This window comes from Ctenopharyngodon idella, chromosome 22 (genome assembly GCF_019924925.1).
Source record: "Ctenopharyngodon idella isolate HZGC_01 chromosome 22, HZGC01, whole genome shotgun sequence".
Lineage (NCBI taxonomy): Eukaryota > Metazoa > Chordata > Actinopteri > Cypriniformes > Xenocyprididae > Ctenopharyngodon > Ctenopharyngodon idella.
The window spans coordinates 18,441,461-18,457,949 of NC_067241.1; the positions used below are offsets into that span (position 1 = coordinate 18,441,461).

General features: G+C 38.3%; 1 protein-coding gene across 3 annotated transcripts in view; it reads right to left on the reverse strand.

Moving 5' to 3' along the window:
- Positions 1 to 1,057: 1,057 nt before the first annotated feature.
- The window catches only part of dip2ba (disco-interacting protein 2 homolog Ba), a 57,564-nt gene continuing 42,132 nt past the window's right edge, over positions 1,058 to 16,489 (reverse strand). Inside the window, exons 11-39 of one of the 3 annotated variants that reach the window (XM_051879591.1) lie at positions 16,357 to 16,480; positions 16,146 to 16,255; positions 15,950 to 16,052; positions 14,996 to 15,060; positions 14,801 to 14,894; positions 14,577 to 14,696; positions 14,373 to 14,487; positions 14,147 to 14,286; positions 13,574 to 13,710; positions 13,396 to 13,476; positions 12,902 to 13,029; positions 12,701 to 12,815; positions 12,280 to 12,481; positions 11,002 to 11,114; positions 10,638 to 10,661; positions 9,087 to 9,167; positions 8,879 to 9,002; positions 8,043 to 8,164; positions 7,850 to 7,961; positions 7,656 to 7,765; positions 7,408 to 7,538; positions 7,058 to 7,226; positions 5,356 to 5,526; positions 5,212 to 5,273; positions 5,072 to 5,129; positions 4,257 to 4,331; positions 3,939 to 4,113; positions 2,990 to 3,113; positions 1,058 to 2,863 (exon numbers count right to left, since the gene is read on the reverse strand). In XM_051879591.1, the coding sequence (XP_051735551.1) occupies positions 2,611 to 2,863; positions 2,990 to 3,113; positions 3,939 to 4,113; positions 4,257 to 4,331; positions 5,072 to 5,129; positions 5,212 to 5,273; positions 5,356 to 5,526; positions 7,058 to 7,226; positions 7,408 to 7,538; positions 7,656 to 7,765; positions 7,850 to 7,961; positions 8,043 to 8,164; positions 8,879 to 9,002; positions 9,087 to 9,167; positions 10,638 to 10,661; positions 11,002 to 11,114; positions 12,280 to 12,481; positions 12,701 to 12,815; positions 12,902 to 13,029; positions 13,396 to 13,476; positions 13,574 to 13,710; positions 14,147 to 14,286; positions 14,373 to 14,487; positions 14,577 to 14,696; positions 14,801 to 14,894; positions 14,996 to 15,060; positions 15,950 to 16,052; positions 16,146 to 16,255; positions 16,357 to 16,480 (3,438 nt within the window). In that variant the 3' untranslated portion in view covers positions 1,058 to 2,610. Of the gene's footprint in view, positions 2,864 to 2,989; positions 3,114 to 3,938; positions 4,114 to 4,256; positions 4,332 to 5,071; positions 5,130 to 5,211; positions 5,274 to 5,355; positions 5,527 to 7,057; positions 7,227 to 7,407; positions 7,539 to 7,655; positions 7,766 to 7,849; positions 7,962 to 8,042; positions 8,165 to 8,878; positions 9,003 to 9,086; positions 9,168 to 10,637; positions 10,705 to 11,001; positions 11,115 to 12,279; positions 12,482 to 12,700; positions 12,816 to 12,901; positions 13,030 to 13,395; positions 13,477 to 13,573; positions 13,711 to 14,146; positions 14,287 to 14,372; positions 14,488 to 14,576; positions 14,697 to 14,800; positions 14,895 to 14,995; positions 15,061 to 15,949; positions 16,053 to 16,145; positions 16,256 to 16,356; positions 16,481 to 16,489 lie in introns of those variants that run through there. The other 2 variants (XM_051879592.1, XR_007927425.1) reach the window with 2 other exon arrangements.

Below are 16,489 nucleotides of genomic sequence, written 5' to 3' on the forward strand. Positions count from 1 at the left end.
ATGATGTACAGTTTTGCTGTTAAATATAAATTAATTAGTTTGCCTTTTCCTCATAGAATTGGTTGCTTTTTAAAGGTGGAAGAGCACTTAAAGGGTTAGTTCACCCAAAAATGAAAATGTCATTTATTACTCACCCTCATGTCGTTCCACACCTGTAAGACCTTTGTTCATCTTCAGAACACAAATTAAGATATTTTTGATGAAATCCGATGGCTCGGTGAGGCCTGCATAGCCAGCAATGACATTTCCTCTCTCAAGATCCATTAATGTACTAAAAACATATTTAAATCAGTTCATGTGAGTACAGTGGTTCAATATTAATATTATAAAGCCACGAGAATATTTTTGTGCACCAAAAAAACAAAATAACGACTTATATAGTGATGGCCGATTCTTCTTTTGTATCGAATCATGATTCAGATCGTGTGTCAAACCGCCAAACTGCTGAAATCACGTGACTTTGGCGCTCCGAACCGCTGATTCGACACAAAAGATTCATAACGCTCCGAAGCTTCATGAAGCAGTGTTTTGAAATCGGCCATCACTATATAAGTCGTTATTTTGTTTTTTTGGGCACACCAAAAATATTCTCGTGGCTTTATAATATTAATATTGAACCACTGTACTCACATGAACTGATTTAAATATGTTTTTAGTACATTAATGGATCTTGAGAGAGGAAATGTCATTGCTGGCTATGCAGGCCTCACTGAGCCATCGGATTTCATCAAAAATATCTTAATTTGTGTTCTGAAGATGAACGAAGGTCTTACAGGGTGTGGAACGACATGAGGGTGAGTAATAAATGACATTATTTTCATTTTTGGGTGAACTAATCCTTTTTACACCGTGTCTACACCAGTCAAATGCAGACAGAACCCATTATAATCAGTGATGCTGTCTACACCGGATGCGGCGTGACACGAGAAATTCTATTTCTGACATGTTAAGCGCTCACGCTAGTCTCGCTGTCACGTCCGGTGTAGACACTGTTAGGCTCATTGGACAGTTCCTCATTTTCACAATGCTCAATCACTGTAATAAAGACAGTAAAAGATTCACTGATGACAACAATAAATTTAATTAACATAAAACTTTATAAATTTTGCACCAACACTCAATATTTTGACAATTAAGAAAAGAGAATTAAAAATACAAAAAGAAAAAAAGTTAAGAGAATGTGTGCATTGTTAAAGAAAAGAGCTGCACAGAATTTCACATGTAAACAATCTGCAGGAAGAAAGAATATTTTGATATCTAAGGCCATTCTGAAATAAACATGTTAGGTGCTAATAAATGTTACTGTAATTTTATTAGGATAGAAAAGATATTTCCTCTCTTAGCTCACATTCTCTTTTTTTTCCCATATGTTGGAAAGGTTAAAACACCCTTACTTTCTACTGCACTCATTCCCTCTCACACACACACACACACACACATTGAAGGGGTGTTCACACTGACAGCGATCTGCATCATCACGGTCCAGCACTCGGCGACCTCAGTGTGTCAGTGTGAACAGGGCTTACGAGAAACTGAATGACAAAACAGATATTAAACATGAAAATGGTCTATTCTGTGACTCTTGTAATGTGTAAAAATATTTGTTTCTGCATCATGATTTTGAGCAAATTATGCTGAAAACTGCCATCAAGTATGAAATATCAGTCAAGTTTTTGGAGGACCGGATAATGGGGTCTGTTTGTTTATACAGTAACACCAGTGAGACACTACAATATATAGTCTACACACAAACACCTTCCATCTGTTCATCTTTCCAGACCCTTTACACACACCAATCGAAATGAAAACAGGAACATACATTTCTGTCTTCATCTCGAAACATTTCTGTCACCTTCAATATACACGTTTAATGCATATAGATGTCAAGTTACAAATGTATTCTGTTAAAATTGCTGTGCTTTCAGTGAGGACAATTCCACAAAACCCTCCTCACTCCGGTTCACTACTGATGTGCATTACAGTTGGCATTGTCAGTAAAAAAAAAAAAACTTTTTAAGCAACAATAAAATGTGGTGCATTTATTTTAAAACCATTAAAATGACTAGCAGTTTTGAATAAAAGAAGATATGTTTGTTTTGCTGGTGATACTGTTGATCCATAAAACTATGTTAGCACTTCCAGAATGAAAACCGAAGGACTCTCCTCGGAGCGCTCGCTCGGGAGAGGAGATAAAGTGCGCAGAAAGCTTCATGTAAGTCCCTCAGGTTTTGCTGCAAGAGCACAAGCGCTGCTCTATGGAAGAGGCATATCGGAAGTGGCACCAAATGTTGGACATCCAAGTCAATGCAACTTGTGAAGATGTGGTTTCACCTGTTTTAAAGGGCAGAAATATGTTCTAAAAGAAGAGCACCACCCTCCCGGATGTTCAGGGAGGGTTGGATGGCTTAAGCCGGGTGACCGCCATTGGTCGAACAGGCCACAATCACATTAAAGAGAACATAAAAATATGTACAAGGCTCAGCGCAGAGGCAGAAAGAGGCCTAGCCAGCTTCTTCCTCCGTGTCCATTTGTGTTCTGATGGCACAGAGGAACGGCCGCGTCGTGAGTGGATCTTTGGGTGCCACGTTGAGCTTTAAGTCCACTTCAGGCTCACATGTTGTATGCCACGTAGATGGGATCCAGCTGGTCGGCCAGGAAGGAGTCGCGCAGATGCATGCGTTGCTTCTCGCCCCGCGAGTTGATAGGGATGACGCCGGGGTCCACGATGACCACCACACCAACGATGAGGTGATGCTCTTTTAGAACCACATTAGTGACGAGGGGAACCAGATCAAGAGCTTCCTGCTCAGACCCACTGAGCTCCACCACGACCACCAGAAGATTGGTCCACGTGAAGACAGCGCTGTACGATGAAGCATACAACCCAATCAGAGACAGGAACTACGATTTATAGTAACTACAAAAACAACTCATTTAGCGCAGTAATGTACATGCAGACAGGAAGTGTCAATGATCTTGAGGTTCTCACCTCTCAGCGATGCTGCGGTGCGCCCGAGACACAGAAGTCTCGATGTCAATGGGATGATAACGCAAACCTCGCAACTCCAGCGTTTCATCAAGAGAACCTACCACAAACAGAGCATCGTGGCGATCTGGTGGAAGATAAACCACAAGAGAAAGGTGTGAGACAGCAGACTGCACTATAACTTACAATTTCTGAGGATGTATGAGCATTTTTATGCCTTGAAAACTTTTGCTTATGAATTTAGTTTCTTGGAGTTTTCTATGTAATTATAACTATAACTTCTAGCTATTATTACTGCATTTTTTGAACATTTGAGGGAATTTCTTTTATTTATATGTGTGAAAATTGTAAACTACTGTTCTACAAAGTTTAGAGTCAGTAAGAAATGTTTAAAAGATTTCTCTTCTGCTCACCAAGGCTGCATTTATTTGTTCAAAAATACAGTAAAAACTGTAATATTGTAAAATATTATTACAATTTAAAATAACTGTTTTCTATTTTAATGTACTTTAAAATATAATTTATTTCTGTGATGTAAAGCTGAATTTTCAGCATCATTACTCCAGTCTCCAGAGTCACATGATCCTTCAGAAATCATTCTAATATGATGATTTACTGCTCAAGAAACATTTCTTATCATCAATGTTGAAAACAGTTGTGCTGCTTAATATTTCTACAGATTCTTTGATGAAAAAAACATTTATTTGAAATAGAATTCTTTTGTGACAATGTAACTTTTGATCAATGTAATGCATCCTTGCTGAGTAAAAGTATTAATTTCTTTTTAATTACTGACACCAAACTTTTGAATGGTAGTGTACAATATTAAATAATGTAATACCGTGAAGTGAAGGCTGAGAATATGGTTAATCCAATCCAAATTTAGAGTGTGAACTATCTGTTTTGCAATATTAGCTTTATAATATTAATCAGTCAGCAGTGTATTACGGACCTCCACTTGCATCCAATAGCTCTGTCCTCCTAACAAATCCCAGATATCCAGTTCTGGCCCAGAGCGTTTCGGTCTCTCCAAAGCTCAGCCGTGTGTTGAAATGGTCTGCCTGCAGGCTCTCCTCACCATAGATGGTATAATAACCACTGGCGTTATGAGGACTGTTCACCCAGATCTAGAAAGAAGGCAAGAAAGCGATGAAGATGACAGCTTTCACACAGAGCATTCTGAGAATAGGGAGGAATTTCCTACGTGGAGAAATGTACATCACTGAAACAAGTTTTTGTGCATTTACTCCGATTAAATGTGATTGGTCACCTCGCCTAGATGAGAGTCTCCTAATGGTCCTCTTGTCTCTGGGTTCACAATGATTACTCTCACTCCAGGAAGCATCTGAGGTAAGGCAAAGAAAACAGTACAGGATGACTGATGTCTTATAATAACCATGTAAGATAAACAGCGGTGGGTAGTAACGGATTACATGTAATCTGGATTACAAAAATAAAGTACTTGTAATTAGATTATATTACATTTTAAAATACTCATAATCAGACTACAGTCACTTTTATTGATTGCATGATCACACATTCACCACAGTAAATTATTAATTCTCAGTTGTCGGATAATGGTCACATGACATGCAGGTAAACAATTTTTTTTGTTATATATATAAATTCAAAATTGCGGAAAAATCGTCATGACGGAAAATTATGACATAGGGTGCAATCAAATAGTTTTGAGCCAAGGAATCAGAGGAAGTTTTGTTTCTAGCCATTACAGTTCAACAATTATTAGCATAAATGTGAGTGAAATTTTGGACAGGTGGTGGCGCTAGAGGAATTGAGCTGAAGACTGCAAATTTGCTATGGTGACATTTCAGACTGTCCTCTATCTGTGTGCCAAATTTCATAACTTTCCCACAAGCGATTCTACGGGCGGCCATAGTCTTGAGTGGAAAAATAAGAAGAAACGGAAGAATAATAAGAATGCAAACGGATCGCCTTCAGTGCTTGGCCCCTAATTACTAACCGTCATGAAATTAATTTGTAATCAGTAACAGACAACAATTTGTAAGTAATCTACCCAAGCACTGAAGATAAAGTAGGACAAAACTAGAACTAGGATGGCCTTACAGTCCCAGACTCCATCAGCGGCAGACTCTGAGGAGCTCCTCTCTCCACCAGTCTCACTCTGTGACAGAGAAAGAAGGACAACGTCACAATACAAGCATGTACAGACTGTCTTCATGTGATCACTGCCATCTCACACATACCTGTCATGACGGAGGGACTTCATGTCTACGTAAACAGTGGACGGGTCTGGACCAGCAGTGCCCTGATGGAGGAAGTCAGAAATCAAAATAAGGCTCTGCTCTTGTGTCACGACACAGTTTATGCAATATAATTACTGGCCCAACCTGTAGACAGATTGCCAAGTTGACTCTGGCGCCGAAAGCGGTGCTCACTGCGCGTGGAGACAAGCCCAGGTCTTTGAAGAGCTTGGAGAATGACTGCGTGAGCGTCAAGCGAGGCCTCTCTTCGGCGATGACGACACAGCTCCTTACACACGTTAGGTTCACGCCGCGCGCCTGCACATACATCTCTCATCAGCTTTTATACACACTTCCACACTCGGTTTACCTCGACCATCTCTTTCTGTCTGTTTTATTACAGGATTAATAACCCAAAAATCAAACCTCGGTCATTATTTACTCACCCTCATGTCATTCCGAACCCCTATGACTGTCTTTCTTCCGAGAAGGAATTTTAATAACTTGCTGGTTGTTCTATTCCAGTAAATGGAGATTGGAGTTCTCAAACTTCAAAAATAATGCACCATTAAAAGACCCGTAAGACCTTCATTCATCTTCAGAACACAAATTAAGATATTTTTGATGAAATCCGATGGCTCAGTGAGGCCTGCATCGCCAGCAATAACACTCCCTTTCTTAATGCCCAGAAAGCTACTAAAAACATATTTAAAACAGGTCATGTGACTGCAGTGGTTCAACCTTAATGTTATGAAGCGACGAGAATATTTTTTGTGCGCCAAAAATAACAAAATAGCAACTTTATTCCACAATATCTAGTGATGGGTGATTTCAAAACACTGCTTCATGAAGCTTCGAAGCTTTACGAATCATTTGTTTCGAATCAGTGGTTCGGAGCGTGAATCAAACTGCCAAAGTCACGTGAACTACTGAAGTTTCAAAACACTTATGACGTAACGAAGCCTCGTTTACTGAAATCATGTGATTTTGGCGCTCTGAACCACTGATTCGAAACAAAAGATTCGTAAAGCTTCATGAAGCAGTGTTTTGAAATCGCCCATCACTAGATATTGTTGAATAAAGTCGCTATTTTGTTATTTTTGGCGCACAAAAAGTATTCTCGTCGCTTTATAACATTAAGGTTGAACCACTGCAGTCACATGACCTGTTTTAAATATGTTTTTAGTAGCTTTCTGGACATTGAAAAAGGGAGTGTTATTGCTGTCAATGCAGGCCTTACTGAGCCATCTGATTTTATCAAAAATATCTTAATTTGTGTTCAGAAGATGAACGAAGGTCTTACGGGTGTGGAACGACATGAGGGTGAGTAATTAATGACATAATTTGCATTTTTGTGTGAACTAACCCAAATGTATAATAAAAGTGGCACATATGACTTGTGTGTAATATTTAAATTCTTCTAAAACCATACCATAGCTTTGTGTAAGAAATAGACTAAAATTTCAGTCTGGTTTTGTGAATTGAATCAACCAAATCATTGAAAAGATCTGACCCAAAAGAATTTGTTTACAAACGGACATTGCTTCTACATGTCAAGGAGAGCTAGAGAGAAGTCACTTCTCATACTAACTTATTGTATGGTTTCAGAATATTTTTTCATCATTTTGGATCTGAAGAATGGCCAGTATATTCATAAAAATACTCTTTGTGTTCCACTGTAGTCTTACAGGTTCAGAATGACATGAGCATGTGACTATACAATACAGTTTCACAATATTGCAGTTTTTACTGTATTTTTGATCAAATAAAAGCATAAGAGACTTTTTTTCAAAAACACGAGGGACCCAAACCTTTTGAACTGTAGTCAATCTGTATCCTGCTGACTCACCTTTAGAGCTTCAGTCTGTGTGCCAAGGCCCTTGGTGCAGAGCTCCATGACTGAGTATGAACAGAAGGTGTCTCTGATCTTATACTGACTGAGCGTGCTCAGCCACAGGGGTAGAGACGTCTCCAACTCCATGGGAGGGATCAGGATTGACTGGTGACCTGAATAAACACTACACACACACACACACACACACAGATACAAATTACAGTGGGTATTCTATAAATTGCATGCATAGCATTGTGTCCTGACCAGGTGCAGTCAAAGCTTAACCTCAGAGTAACATAGTATAGATGTGATTTATTGTATTATGCCTGGTTAGGTCAAAGTCAGTCTTTGACTGTGTGTATTACCTTGACATACACCACAGCACGAAGCCCAGGCCACAGTAGGGGTCCATGCAGATGGCAATCTGTCTGGAAGAATACAGCTCACATTGCAGTTTGATGGATCGACATAAAGCATTGACCGCTGAGTGAGAGATCTGAAAGAAACACAAACAAGCTGTTTAGGACCTGACCAGACAAAATTAAAAATTGAACCTGCGACCTTCGAGTTACAAGTCCGACTCGCTTCTAAGAGGAAAAGAGACAAGTCTTGCCTTAACTCCGGTCAGCATGCCTGTGGTGGACACACTAAAGTCCAGGTAGGCCAACATTTCTGCAGTGGGGGGTTTATAGATGTTTGGAGGCCGCTTCCTGGGAAGATCATCTGCACACACAAGATCAGTCAAGTCAGGGATATTGATCTTTCATCAGTTGGCATAAACGCCATGTGAATATTTAATTTGTGTACCTGTGTCTATGATATTCGGCCAAGTCTTCACATTCACACTGGCTGCCGCTTCTTTAGACCGCAAAGTCTTCATCAGGGTCTGAGTCGTGAGGATGCATGCTGCTTTGCTCACCTGATAAAGACAACATTTCTCAGATTAATATGCTACATTCTGTAAAATCATAAATGGATGGCATGCACAAAATAGACTCACGTCAATGATCATGCGGACTGTGGGGAGAGTGGCAGGAAGATTCTGAGGGTGAGGAGGCCTGACGGTGACCGGAATACAGCCGGCATACAGACACCCATAAAAGGAGGCTATAAGATCTATGCCTGCAGGAAAGAAGAAAACATCTTTCTTGATAAATGTCATGTGGTAATTCATGCTGTTATTTCTGGGTCTTTAAAGGGACAGTCACCACCCAATAATGAACATAAAAGAAGATATTCTGAATTATGTTGATAACCAGTTTCAGTTCCCATTTACTTCAATTGTATTTTTTGTCCATACAATGGAAAACCGAAACTGTTTGAATACTAACATTCTTCAAAATGTCTTTTGTGCTCAGCGGAAGAAAGAAATGCATAGAGGTTTGGAATGACGTGAGGATGACAATTATCATTTTGGGTGGACTATTCTTTTAAGGTGCTCAGAAATGCACATGGCAACTTCAGTGACCGCTGGATAAAAACAATAGATTGAAATGACCATATATTAAAAAAAAAACCTCAGTCAATGCGGTCACATTTATCATTCTTCTGTGAATTTGTGTTTTCATTAGGAAACTCTTTGATCTGGAATTTTGTGTGAGGGCTAAAGATTTCCCAACAACAGATTTCGGAACAAGTTCAAATTGGTCATGTGGATTCACTGCGTTTACCACCAGAAAGCTGCTTGGTTTGAAACTGACTTCTGTGTGAGCACACACTGCAACACTACTGCCAATAGACAATGGACTTATTTTTTCCCTGCAAAGTTTCACAGATGTTTCACTAGTGTGACTGCACCTTAACATGTGCTGTGGAAGCTGAGATGGGTGTCATTACCGGGAGGATAAAGCAGTACTACGTTGTCTCCAGTGTTAATTCCTCCTCTTTCCAACAAAGCTGCAGTGATTTTCTCTGCTCGCTTGTGCAGTTGAGAACATGTGGCTGTGCTCACTGCTACACCCTGCAGGCCAGAGCAAAAAAAGTCTCAATACGGGCTGATGGTTGGACCACATAATCAGTTTGATGGGGATTGTATGCGTGTCACCTTTGCATTCAGCAGCATATAGAGGACATGATCAGGATCAGTCTGTGCTCTCCACTGAAGGGCTTCAGACAGGAACTGATGCTACAGGACAGAAGAGGACAGGTGTCAACTTAACCATACACTACCAGGCAAAAGTTTGGAAACATTACTGTTTTTAATGTTTTTGAACGAAGTCTCTTATGCTCATTAAGGCTGCATTTATTTAATAATAAATACAGAAAAAACAATAATATTGTGAAATATTATTACAATTTAAAATTATGGTTTTCTATTTTAATATACTTTAAAATATAATTTATTTCTGTGATGCATCAGCATCATTACTCCAGTCTTCAGTGTCACATGATCCTTCAGAAATCATTGTAATATGATGATTTATTATCAATGTTGAAAACAGTTGTGCTGCTTAATATTATTTTGGAACCTGTGATACTTTTTTCAGGATTCATTGATGAATAAAAGGTTAAAAAGAACAGCATTTATTCAAAATATAAATCTTTTCTAACAATATGAATCTTTACTATCACTTTTTATCAATTTAACACATCCGTGCTGAATAAAAGTATTAATTTCTTTCAAAAAAAAAGAAGGAAAAAAAATGACTGACCCCAAACTTTTGAACGGTAGTGTATATTGTTACAAAGATTTCTATTTTAAATAAATGCTGATATTTTTGAACTTTTTATTCATCAAAGAATCCTGAAAAAGTATCACAGGTTATAAAATAATATTAAGCAGCACAACTGTTTCCAACATTGATAATAAATCATCATATTACAATGATTTCTGAAGGATCATGTGACACTGAAGACTGGAGTAATGATGCTGATGCATCACAGAAATAAATTATATTTTAAAGTATATTAAAATAGAAAACCATAATTTTAAATTGTAATAATATTTCACAATATTATTGTTTTTTCTGTATTTATTATGAAATAAATGCAGCCTTAATGAGCATAAGAGACTTCGTTCAAAAACATTAAAAATAGTAATGTTTCCAAACTTTTGACTGGTAGTGTGTATAAACCATAATATGATCAAGAGTAATCTTAATACAACAGGAAGACACAAATCAACTCATAGCGCTATTTCAGCAAACAGCAATACTAAGCCAGCAAATAAAAAGGTCTAAGGTTTGTAACATCAGGGGTAGATGATAGTTCACACAGTCTGCCTTTAAACACACATAGCAGGACTCATGCAGGCAGCAGCAATAATCACCACACCATGCAGTATAAGTGTGTGTGTTTCTGAAATGTAATGTTAATGTAATGTGAATTAAAACCACATTTGTAGGTCATAAAAACACACTGTAAGAATCAAAGTTGCAATTACAAGTAATGAAGTCACAATTCTGTGATATTAAGTCAATAATGTCCATTCTGACAAAAGGGTCCATTTTGCTTCTATTTTGAAAAATCAAAATTCATCAAAACAAGCGTTTTTTTGTCTCTGCAAGGCCCTGAGGTTGCTGTTGTCGCTGGTAGCAATGGGGATTTAAAGCTCAGAGCACACAAATAGCAGAGCGTTGCTGGCATTCAGGCTTACCATGTTAGTGGGCCACACACAGAGCTACAGCCCCCACACAAGAGAGAAACACAGACCAGAGCACAAGCTTAGAGGGGAGAAGAAAAAACTCCCTTCATCTCCAGTCCTCTTCAAACTATTCGTACTGAGATACAGTTAATGATATTATCATTTAAACCAGATATCAAGGTGGAATCTAGTGGTGTTTGGAGGTACCTAGAAACTGGAGGCTTGATGTTGCAAAATAATTATAATACTGTGTATTATGATACAATTCTACATTTTATAACATTATAGAGATAAGAGGCATTACTGAAATCTTTATGTCGTGCAGGGATATCAATAATGAGTTTAATAAGCAGTAGTCCTGTAATCTTTGGCTAACCTTTCTGGATTGTTCTTGGTCATCAATGAGCCCAAGATCTCTCCCACTAGCCTGTGCGATTCTCTTTCCCGCCACCAGGTTGCCCACCATGATGGAGGCTGGACCAACTCCCACTGTGAGGCAAGACAAGTTTATTTTATAGCAAATTTCACACATAATATTAATATAAAGTGCTTTGAAGATTCTTAAAAGGTTAGAGAAAAATTAAAACAAAATAATAAGAAAGTTGTTCAAATAATATTTTATATAAATTATATATATATAGAGAGAGATGAACAAACAAATAAATGTTTAATTTTAAAAATGAATTAAAACAAATAAAAGGGAAAGATAAAGTACATATTAAAGGGTTAGTTCACCCAAAAATCATGTCGTTCCACACCCGTAAGATCTTCGTTCATCTTCAGAACACAAATTAAGATATTTTTGATAAAATCCGATGGATCAGTGAGGCCTGCATAGCCAGCAAGATAATTAACACTTTCAAATGCTGTATTTAAATCAGTTCATGTGACTACAGTGGTTCAACCCTAATGTTATGAAGTGACGAGAATACTTTTTGTGCGCCAAAAAAACTAAATAACGACTTTATCGTTATTTTTAACACTGCTTCATGAAGCTTCGAAGCTTTACGAATCTTTTGTTTCGAATCAGTGGCTTGGAGTGTGTATCAAACTGCCAAAGTCACTTGAACCATTGAAATTTAGAAACGTTTCGAAACACTTATGACGTATCGAAGTCTCGTTTACTAAAATCAAGTGACTTTGGCAGTTTGATTCACGCTCCGAACCACTGATTCGAAACAAAAGATTCGTAAAGCTTCGAAGCTTCATGAAGCAGTGTTTTGAAATCACCCATCACTAGATATTGTTGAATAAATTATTTTGTTTTTTTTGGCGCACAAAAAGTATTCTCGTCGCTTCATAACATTAGGGTTGAACCACTGCAGTCACATGAACTGATTTAAATACAGCATTTGAAAGTGTTAATTATCTTGCTGTGAATGCAGGCCTCACTGAGCCATCAGATTTTATCAAAAATATCTTAATTTGTGTTCTGAAGATGAACGAATTTCTTACGGGTGTGGAACGACATAAGTAATTAATGACAGAATTTTTGGGTGAACTAACCTTTTAAGAAAACAACTAAGGATGATCCTTTGAACTATTCTTAGTTAACTCGATGCTTGAAGGTCATTCCCCTCATCAGATTCAGATAAAGCATCACATTTTCTGAGAAGTGGGACTATTTTTCAGGATTTTATAGGTTTTTCCGTACCTGGTTGCTTTTGTCTGGGTTTTGGAAGGTTGGTCACACACGTATGAGGGCACATCAGAATGTTGCAAGGGTGCAGAGATCCCTCCAGGAAGTGCTGCTTGGCCTCGGACACATGAATACCACCCAGAGGAGTTTTGGGTAATGTGTTTGCAGGCACCAGCGCCAAACAATACAAGCCCACCTGGTGGATGCTGTCTATAGCCTGTGGGAAAGGGGCAAAAGCAGGAAGTCATGACACCTATTACTGTGAAATACAGAGTCAAAACCTACAATGGCAACGTTGGATATTGTCAATTTGTCATTGTGTTCGGCCTCACTACATTAAGCCCGCCAGCTCAGGTCCGTTCATTTCAATGACCTACTTTAGACTAAACTAAATCAGTTTTAAGTGAGGAGAGCAACTGGGTTGTTTGTGTATTACCTGTAGGACTCTACTCATCCACTGGAAACTGTCCTCTTCATTGGCATCAGGCCTCTGCTCCGCCACAATCACTATTCGCTCATCATAGAACACAGTGACGGAGAACACGGCAATCCTGCATATACGACACACTTTTAAAATCACATCACACTTCCAACTGTAACTTGAATGTGTGTTTTTTTTTTTCTTCGTCATTCGTACCTTCCTCGGTAGACAGTTTTGACTGGCTCCACCGCCAGCGCTGTGGCCACCAGGTCATCTGCATTGTGTCTGCGACCACTGACTGAAAGCAGACCCTCTATCTTCCCCACCACAAACACCAAACTTCCCTGAGGGCACAGCGAAAACTTTATTCAATAAAAGACAAATTACTGGTCACAAATCTCAGTAGCTGCAAATACAAATGGGCTTAGTTCATACTATAAGTACACTACCGTTCAAAAGTCTTAAAAAAAAACTTAATTTTTGAATGTCTTTGAATTTATTTATTCAATTTTTTGATGATTTCAGGACTTTTTGATGAATAGAAAGTTCAAAAGAACAGCATTTATCAAAAAACTTGTATATAACAAAAATATATATCATGGCTGTCAATGTTAACGTGTTAATGCATGTGATGAATTCAAAATCCTTAACGTGTTAAAATAATTTAATGCAAATATATAGAAAAACTATACTACTTTAGTATTACTTACCGGACCCACAAAGCCCAACAGTCCAGTGCGCGTGAAGGCAACGTCTCCTATAGGGGTCCCACCCGAGTTTACAGGAATCACCTGCAGTCAGTAAGGTCAGTGAGACACTGTTTTGAGTAATGTGTGCATTCTGCGTATTGCTTGCAGAATTATTTCTTTCCATGCACTTTTTCCGTACCTCAAAAGTGTTCTTGGTCACCCCCGGCAGGCCGTAGTACATGGTGCCTCCGGCACGTGAGTTCACCGCTATCTCCCCGATCTCATCAGTCTTACAGAGCATGGGCGGCCCATCAGGCTTCACAATACACATCAGAGCTATGGTGCAGAAAGAAAAGACAGAACTGCTTTCAAACACAATGTTTCTGAAATTTATCTTGAAATATTTAAATATGAAATTATTAAATGAACTGAAATAGAACAAAAAAAAAATCCAACATTTAAGACACTTATTTTCATAAAATATAATAATATACATTTTTATTATTTTTCTCACTATACTGGATTGATACTGACAAATTTCAAACGACGCATGGATGTGGTTTGGATTGGGTTCATAAACATTGTGTATTGTGCATTATTTTTGTTCAGGCTACTAAAAGGATTTAAATCCGATAAACCATTCAAGTTTTTGCTGATTTAACGCATGCTAAATTAGTTGCCAATACCCAGTAGTTGATTCCAAGGTGGCAACTGGTTTACACCAACCTCACATAATTCACAGAGAAATGTTCAAATGGCTGCAGAGTCTCACCTCCAGGCATGACATGTCCTACATCTTGCACGGTAAGGGCAGAGTTCTTATCCTCTGTGTTGACCCGAATCACCCCGTGACTGAGTCCTGCCATTGACAGAATGGCCCTGGCAGGGAGCGGAGCGCCTTGAGCACCCGGCCTAAACACAAAGAGTGATTTTAAAGCATATCTACACCAGTTAAGTGTACAAAGATGATGAGCACAGCTCTTAATACATGCAGGTACCTGCGGATGGCCACTGTCATGGCCTCAGGTGAGGAAGCACATGGGCAGATCATCTCAGGTTTCAGCCCATGAGACTGAAACACGTTCAGGAAGGCATCACATGAAGAGACAGACCCTAAGATGGAAATATGGATCATTTATTTGCACTTACAGCCACTGAAACACGGAAATACAGCAATCTCTTCCCATAGCTTGTTTACTTACAGGGATTTGCTCCATCAGCTACGATCAGCATGCGCAGGGAAGACAGGTTGGTGTCTTTCTGATCTCTGTGAGCCATCATAGCCCAGTGCAGATCTCTACATTTCACTAAGGCCACACGAGCTGTGCACACAGAAACATGAAACAACATGAAAGATATTGTACTACAGAACTGTTGATTAGCCAGATCACAATTACATGCACAGAGATGTTGAGGATGTCTTTACCTTTGTGAACATGAACTCTCTGCACCCAGGACAGTGGACAAGCCTTCATGACAGAGTACGGCACACAAATAGTGTGGATCCTGTTCATGACACTCTGTAAGAATGCACAAACATGTGGAGGTTACAAATCGGTCACCATGCAGGAACAAGTCTGTGAAACTGAAAAGAACCGAAACATTGAGAGGAATCACTCACCGCTAGAACTCCATGCCAAAGGCCCGAGTCTTTCTTGAAATCCAGGACGTTAACCAGTGTTTCGCCTAAGAAAGATCACAGAAAAATACAGTTCTCTTTGAAAAACAGACATTTTTATAATGTCATAATATTTTTAATTAAGAACACATATTATATTATAAAAACAGTGTATTTAAGAATTATAATAAGAGGTATTACGTATTATAATGGCATTGCTATTATAATTTCAGTGTTGTTTTTGTTTACTAAAACTATTAAAAATCATTTTCGGTAATTGGAAAAAAAAGTTGAAATATAAATTTTAGACAAAAAAACTTAAAAATCTGAAATGTTGCATTGGCAACTAACTGAAATAAATAAGTTGAAGTTGAAGGGAACTAAAATGACTAAAATTAAACTGAAATAAAATAAATGAAGGCTAAATAAAAATAATAAAAAAATAAAAATGACAAAAATAAATAATTTCTAAACCTTAACCAAAAAATAAAATGAAAACTGAAAACATAAAAATTGAAACAAATTCTAAATTTAAATAAAAAATAATGCATTATATAATAATACATATACTACTAAAATAAGACTGATGGCAAATATTAAATCATTTCAGACTTAAATTTAAAACGTTAGATTTATATTCTAAAATTGCATGGGCTGATAAATTGACGAGCCAGTCAACAGGCCAAGATTTATAAAAATAAAAAAAATTCAAAAGACATTTCACAATGATTTGATAGAGAATCAATTGGGAAAAAATAACAGAAAGCAAGTTATCTCCAAATTGCTATTCAGAAAAATAATCTAATTAGTATAAATCTAATGAAATAATCTATGTGTAAGCACTGGCTATAAATTAATTGATCTCACAGCTTATTTCAGGAGTCGTTCAGCGTTGTGCTGCTGCAGTAACAGAAATATTTCAGAGCATCTGTTCCACAGCAGTAGTGTATCACTCACCTTCACAGTAATTACAGGCCTGTGTTAGAGCCTGACAGTGTGTCAGCATGGAGATTTTCGACACAGCCACTCCCATCACTGTACCCTCCTTTGAGGCCTTGTACTGAGAAAAACACACACATCACATGCACATCAGAGACTGAAAGGATTCTTGCCCACCTAACACACACACACACGCTCACCTGCCCACACTCACCTCTATGTAAGCAGTGTCGGTGTTTGCAGTAGGTATGTGCGGCTGCCAGTCCTTGGAGGGTTTGGTAAGATACTTGGTATCAGTGACCACCCATTTGAGTCGAGGCCATCCTGTAAGGAAACAGGTTAAACTGCCATTCTACAGCTTCAAAAGAGAAGTTTACGATAAATTTGAGGAAGCAGGGTGATAAGAAAACCAACAAGGAACTAACCTTTGAATTGCATTATTTCTCCATTCGGGGTCTTTGGAAGTCCTTTTAGACAAATTTCACTAGTGAGAGCGAGTCCTACACCACAACTGCCCAACAAGAAGCCTATCTGCTGACTTCCGGCATCCTAAAAATC